The 6,515-nt window shown below is 60.2% G+C and overlaps 2 protein-coding genes across 2 annotated transcripts; both read left to right on the forward strand.

The window, feature by feature from the left end:
• Positions 1 to 438: 438 nt before the first annotated feature.
• GGTG_10924 (serine/threonine protein kinase) lies at positions 439 to 5,159 on the forward strand (the record flags this gene model as incomplete). Its single annotated transcript, XM_009228803.1, has 4 exons — positions 439 to 1,170; positions 1,263 to 2,462; positions 3,825 to 4,291; positions 4,382 to 5,159. 4 exons carry the CDS (start codon positions 439 to 441, stop codon positions 5,157 to 5,159), a joined length of 3,177 nt encoding a protein of 1,058 aa, XP_009227067.1.
• A 271-nt stretch (positions 5,160 to 5,430) lies between these two features.
• Positions 5,431 to 6,405, forward strand: GGTG_10925 (beta-lactamase; the record flags this gene model as incomplete). Its single annotated transcript, XM_009228804.1, has 3 exons — positions 5,431 to 5,726; positions 5,800 to 6,262; positions 6,327 to 6,405. The coding sequence occupies exons 1-3, from the start codon at positions 5,642 to 5,644 to the stop codon at positions 6,403 to 6,405; spliced, it is 627 nt and encodes a 208-aa protein (XP_009227068.1). The 5' UTR covers positions 5,431 to 5,641.
• Positions 6,406 to 6,515: the final 110 nt, after the last annotated feature.

A 6,515-nucleotide genomic window follows, 5' to 3' on the forward strand; every position in this document is an offset into this window, starting at 1 on the left:
CGAACCGCCTCCGCCCCCTCTTCGGAGTAGCTTCTTTTGAGAGCAGGCAGCCTATTTTGAGGGCAGGCAGCCTATAAGGGTGTCATGGTATGGTGTTGGTTCCTTCGCCGGCGGCCTCTGGCCAAGGCGCCCGGGTCGCGCGGCCTCGGACGATCACCAACCGACCAGGACACAATGCCTATATACCCCGATTCGGAACGCGTTGTGGATTCAGATGGCGCCCCCGATGCCGAGTCGATCCAAGTGCCAGACATCAGAATCGAGCCTCCCCCGAGCGACACTGGGCGGGCTGCATCGAGTTCCATTTCAGCCACCATTCTGCCTCCCCTTCCAACCACGCCGCTAGCCTCGAAGAAAGTCAGTCCCCACAAAGCAAGACAATCCGAGGAAATTAGCGCACCCGCCGAATCCAAAGAACTATCGCCGCCCGCATCATCCATGACCACGTCGCCAGATTTTTTATATAAAGAGATCAAGGCCCTCAAGACGCGCCCGGACGGAAGAGATGGCGGATTCGTCCCGGACCACAGCCTGAAAGACCTGTTTCGGAAACTGGGTGCACATTTGAGGAACTTGGAAACTTTGCGTGGCACGCATCACATCGATGAGATTATCCCCTTTATCTGCAACCAGGCGCCCAAGGCCTTTGCAACGCTCGTGTTTTCAGGACATGTGCACCTCATTGTCTGCCTGTTTGACAATGGGATCGATGACACGTTGCTGCCGGTGACGACAAACACTGCCGGAGACCTGCGCTCGTTCCCGGCCGAGGCGAGAGTGGAACTGGCCGAGATGGCTGTCATGCTCGCGAACGAAGAGGTTTCGAGAATCAAAGACGTGGACATCAAAACAATAAAAATGAAGGAGGATGCCCGCGCCCAGGCTATCGCGGCCTCCGAGCTCGCGGCCTCGGCCAGGGAAGACGCCATCGTTGCCGCCGATAAGATTGCCGCCGCCTTCGAACGCTGGCCTCCCATGACGCTCGACCACTTTCACGAAATACACCAGTGGCCCTTCTTCGCACCCGTTTTCGACGGAGCTCAGTTCTACAACATGTTCGCCGAAAAGGCCAGGATGCCCTTCTGGCCGACCGACCAAAGTGTCAAACACGGCCCCTTTAGCTCGGTAGAGAAGTGGCAGGTCCCCCGTGTGCACCTCCCACGCGACATGGTGAGTTTGCCTTCCAAGGTGTACAAGTTTACCTACGGCAACGCGCGTTGCTTGATGGGCGTATACTCGCTCACCTTGAATGATATAACTAGGTGCTGCCCAGCGACAATAGTGTGCACCCCTATGTGGCAGTCAAGGTACTGAAGCGCGACCAGTTCACAAGCCCGGGAGACTTTGAGCAGGCTGTTCGGCTCGAGGCCAAGGTACTCAATGTGATGAGCTCGCTAAAACACCGCCACCTCATCAGGACGATTGCCTGTTACCGCAAGGGTCCAGTCGAGTGCTTCGTGTTCCCCTGGGCGGACCATGGTAATCTCCGCGACTACTGGAAGGATAGCAAGCTAGTGGCTAACCAGAGGCTGGCGGCCGACTACCTGTGGTGGGTCTTCCTCCAGCTGCGCGGCCTTGCCGAAGCCATTACGCAGCTGCACGGCAGGATCATCCGGCACGGCGACTTGAAGCCTGAGAACATTCTCTGCTTCCGCAACAACGCCAAAAACCAGCCCGATGACATCTGCAGGCTGGTCATCGCCGACGCGGGGCTCGCCAAGGTCAACTACCAGATCACGCAGCTGCGCACCAAGGCGAGCCTCGGGCCCAAGGGCGGCACGCTGATGTACGAGCCGCCCGAGGCCGAGGTTGGGAGTGGAGCGCCCGTGTCGCGCCGCTACGACGTCTGGTCCATGGGCTGCATATGCCTCGAGTTCCTCATCTGGCTTATCAGTGGTAATGAGGGCCTAACACAGCTCGTGGAGGACTTGAATCAGGTCGGCAGATTCTACGAGCCGCACTGGTCCAAAAGCGAAAGGCGCACCACGGGCGCTGGGCGCCAGAAAGAAGTCGACAACAGAATCCAATGGCTGCGCGAACATCCCCTCTGCAAGGGAGAGAAAAATCCGCTCGGCCGTCTAGTCGAGCTCATCGACAAGAAGTTGTTGGTCCACAGCCTCGGCAAACCCATTTCTCTCCCGCATCTCTCCCCATCCACCCTCCAGCTCAACGGCGACTTCACTCCTGACGGCTACACAACCTTCGCACCCCCCAGACGCAGGGAGACGGGCGGCTTGGATGTCTTCGAATTGCCCCCGGGTAGCCGCGTCAAAAGCGATACGATGCTCGCCGAGTTCGATGCAATCCTTACCGACAAGGCCTCGTTCCGGCTGCCCAGTGCTACCATGAACAGCTCAGCGGCATCATCGCTTGTGCACCTACCACTTCGGAACACCGCGCGCGGGAGCCATCTCGAAGTGCCCGGCGCCAACAGAGCTGCGGCTTCCAGGCCGTCTGCTGGGGTACGCAAACGTTCTCCTTCGTAGGAAGCGTCGGGCAAGGTCATGTGGATCGCCAAGAGCCCGCGTGCTAAAGAAACCTTGAGGCGTCAGGTATAAAAGCAGCCCTTGACTGGATGCTAACTATTGTCTCTCCGTCCGGTTAGGATGTAAGAATTCCCTTTGCGCCATGCGAGCCTCGAGTCTTCCTGCCTTGACTAACGCTCTCCCTCCCGTAGTATGTAAGCTGGCTCCATGGACACATCAAGTCCCCTTAGCGGGTGCGTTGGCGAGAAAATTGCCCGCTAACACGGCTGGCCTTTTCCTTCTTGTTAGAGAGTATGTTTAGTCGTCCGCCACCTGAGCATCTAGCCCGATTAGAAAATGTTGGAGAGCTGACACCAGACCCTGTGGCAACCATTAGTTTGTGAGTCGAGGCAATCCAAGCCGCCCAATCTGACCGACCCATCGAAATGCTATCAGCGGAGGGGAACTAACAGCGGCATCACCCTTCTAGGCGGTATGTTGGACACCCTTGGCCGCTCTCAAACAGGGCCCACTGTCCGGGTTTATTAATATGAGCTGCCCGGATGGTGGTCTCCACGTAGCCAGTATGGCTCTGCATAGTCCAATGTTCTCATGTTGACCGCCCTTTCTGCAGCTAGACGACAGTTGGAAATATGCCGCGGATATCGATTTCCCCGTCAGCGAGATCGCTTGGGCCGCCGAGATGAACCCCGGTACAACCATCTCGGGCCTTTGCGACCGCTGTGACGGCCTTCGGCTTTGGGCACTGACCTGCAGCTTCTCGGACACACTGAACGGCCTGGCCGAAAAGGCGCCAACATGTGCGCTGTGCCGGCTATTGCTCCAGCACCTCAGCCTTCGTCTTTATGAAAAAGACAAAAGATTTTATTTCTTCAGAGCCATGTCGTATATTACCTGCGCCATGGAGCGAGGACAGCCGCTTGTGTCCCTCTTCACGTTTCCAGGTGCGTGTCTTTCCCTGTAGCCCAGTGTACCCCATCGCCCCAAGGTCGGCCTTGCGCCCGTTAACTTAACCTTTCAGGGGCGCCGTCTCTCGCTCATCATGAAATCCACGCCGGCCTTCCCATACTCCCCCAGGCTGGAAGCTCGACGCACCTACAGGTTCTGTCCAGGTGGATATCTTGCTGTGACAAGTCTCATCAGTGCTTTCCCCCCCAAGACATAGAGTTTGTCCCGACGCGTCTTCTAGATGTTGGGAGTGAAGGATCTCCATGGATTCGGCTCATTGAGAAGCTGTCCGGGGACGACAAACCATGTCGCTACATTGCTCTTTCGCACAGATGGGGGTCGCCGGAGCTACACCGAGCACTTACCACCACTACCGCCAGCGTGACACAGTTCAGGCAGGGCATTCGCGTAGCGGAACTTCCACAGACCTTCCGCGACGCCGTGCAGGTGACGCGCGGCCTAGGCGTGCGCTACCTCTGGATCGACTCTCTATGCATTATCCAGGATGACCCGCAAGACTGGGGGGCCGAATCCAAGCTGATGGAGCAGGTCTTCAGCTCGGCATATGTGACCATCTCGGCGAGCTGCTCCAGCGGCACCAACGACGGCTTCCTGAAACCGCGTCCCGACCGAACCTGCATAACCGCAAAGGCGCTGGACGACGGCGGCTCCCTGTACTACCTCTGTGACGCCATCGACGACTTCCATCTTGACGTCGAGGAGGGCGACCTGAGCAAGAGAGCCTGGGTCTTGCAGGAGCGCGCCTTGTCGAGACGGACGATATACTTCTCCGAGAGACAGTCGTACTGGGAGTGTGGACAGGGTGTGAGATGCGAAACCCTCACCAAATTGAAAAAGTAGGTGCTTTCTGTCTGTCGATTTGCCGTGTCAAGTCCGCCAGCTGCCGCAGAGGCCGCCCAGTTAACGCGATGCCAAAAAAAACGCAGCCAACGGGCCTCGATCCTCGGCGACGCCAACTTCCCCCACTCGACCGACTCGTTCGTCAAGGGCATGAAGATTGAGCTGTATCAAGGCCTATACGAGCGCTTCTCGAACCTCCAAATCACCTTCCCCAGCGACCGGCCCGTCGCCATCAAGGGCCTCGAGACGCGCCTGCTGCGCACCTTTGGCACCACGGGCGGCTTCGGCATCTTCGACATATATCTACACCGTTTCCTTCTCTGGCAGCGCTCGGGCGGGCCGCTCAAGCGCATCACCGTGTCCCACGGGCCCAAGGTGCCGTCCTGGTCGTGGATGGCCTACACGGGCGGCATCCGCTACCTCGAGGTCCCGTACGGGGGCGCCTTGTGGGAGAGCGACGTGGTTTCGCCCTTTAGCGACGGCGACGTCGATGCGGGGGGGCCGGACGAAGGCGACACCGCCGAAGCAAAGGTCCCCGGGATCAAGGCCGTCGCGTGGGACCTGGCCTCGGACATGGCGGTCCTAACGACCAGGGGCGAGCGCGAGGCTGGGCGGGTGATACTCGACGAACCAGGCTCGGAAAGGACGGGAGCGCACAATCCAGATGCGGAGCTGAAGTGCGTCGTGGTTGGAAGGAGCAAGCAGTGGCTGGAAAACGAGGAGCAGGTCCATTATGTTATCGTCATCACGGCCGTGACCACACCGGAGGGTTCTGCCAAGGTCTGGGAGCGGATCGGGGTTGGTGTCTTGACCAGGGCCGACATCTCGCTGGAGGGCCCCGCGACAGATGTCATGATACAGTAAACGCCAGCAACAGGGTCAGGGTTGGATAAGATTGTCGTCGGCGGTTGGGATGATTGAACGGATGATGGGTCTTGGGTTGACTTGTATTGAGATAGACGGCGGCTATTGGTGGGCAACTCGCCGACCCCATTGTCAAACGCCAATCAAGGAGATACTAGAGAGAAAATTGGACAAAGTAACCCCTGGCGCAGTATTTCGAATCCGCGAGTTGAAGGAGATGACAAAGTTTACTCAACAGATAGCGCAATTCCATTCCGGCTGCGGGGCCCGACTACATCTCGGCAGTCGTCGCCCACGCGGGGTAACAAGCTGGCGGCTGATGCCGTGGCCGGCTCCATAGTTGCGAGCCGTGGTAACCCGTCTGTGTGCTTGCCACTGTGCACTCCCTGCCTGAACCCCTGAAGTGCTAGATAGGGCACGAAGTGTGCTCAACTAACTCCCTTGATAATTAGCACCACCAAAGAAGACAAGAAGCAGCCACCATGTCGAGTTTTGAGCAAACCATCACGCAGGCCGTCGAGGACCGCGAGGTGCCACCCGTGGTCCTCATCGCCGGGGACAAAACAGGTGGGGGGCCTTCTTAACAGCAGAGCAGCAGCAGCACTCTTCTCAAGAACTAACACGCGCCACTTCCTTCAAGGCAAGCTCAACTACTGCCAGTCATACGGCAGCATCTCCCTCGAGGGCGCCGGCACCGGCCCCGCCATCGGGCCCTCGAGCACCCTGGCCTGGATGTCGCTCACCAAACTCCCCACGGCCGTCGCCGTCCTGCAGCTCGTCGGCCGCGGCGCCCTCCCGCCGCTCGACGACCCGGCCGCCGTGCCCACACACCTGCCCGAGCTGGCCGCACTCCCCGTCCTCCTCGCGGGCGACGACGACGGCGGAGAAACAACAACAACAACGACGCCGCGCACCGCCCCGCTCACCCTCCGCCACCTGCTCACGCACACCTCGGGGCTGGCGTACCCGTTCCTGCCGGGCCCGCTGGCCGACCTGCTCGCGCGGCGCGGCGCCAACCCGCTCGCCGGCGTCGGCACGTCGGCGACGGTGGCCCAGCGCTTTGCGGCCCACCCGCTCGTCTCCCAGCCCGGCGCGGCATGGGCGTACGGCCCGGGCTTGGACTGGGCGGGGCTGCTCCTCGAGCGCGTCACGGGCCGGTCCCTCGAGGCCCACCTGCGCGAGCACGTGTGGGCGCCGCTGGGGCTGGCGGGCGACGCCGCGCCCACCTTCTTCCCCTCGGTGGTAGGTGGGGGTGGGGATGGTGCGGCGGTGGTGGCGACGAGCGCGCGGGATCCGAAGACGGGCAAGGTCGGGCCGCTCCCGACGACGACGCCGTCAGCACCCCGAAAGGAAGAG

This window comes from Gaeumannomyces tritici (assembly GCF_000145635.1).
Source record: "Gaeumannomyces tritici R3-111a-1 unplaced genomic scaffold supercont2.6, whole genome shotgun sequence".
NCBI classification, from domain to species: Eukaryota; Fungi; Ascomycota; class Sordariomycetes; order Magnaporthales; family Magnaporthaceae; genus Gaeumannomyces; species Gaeumannomyces tritici.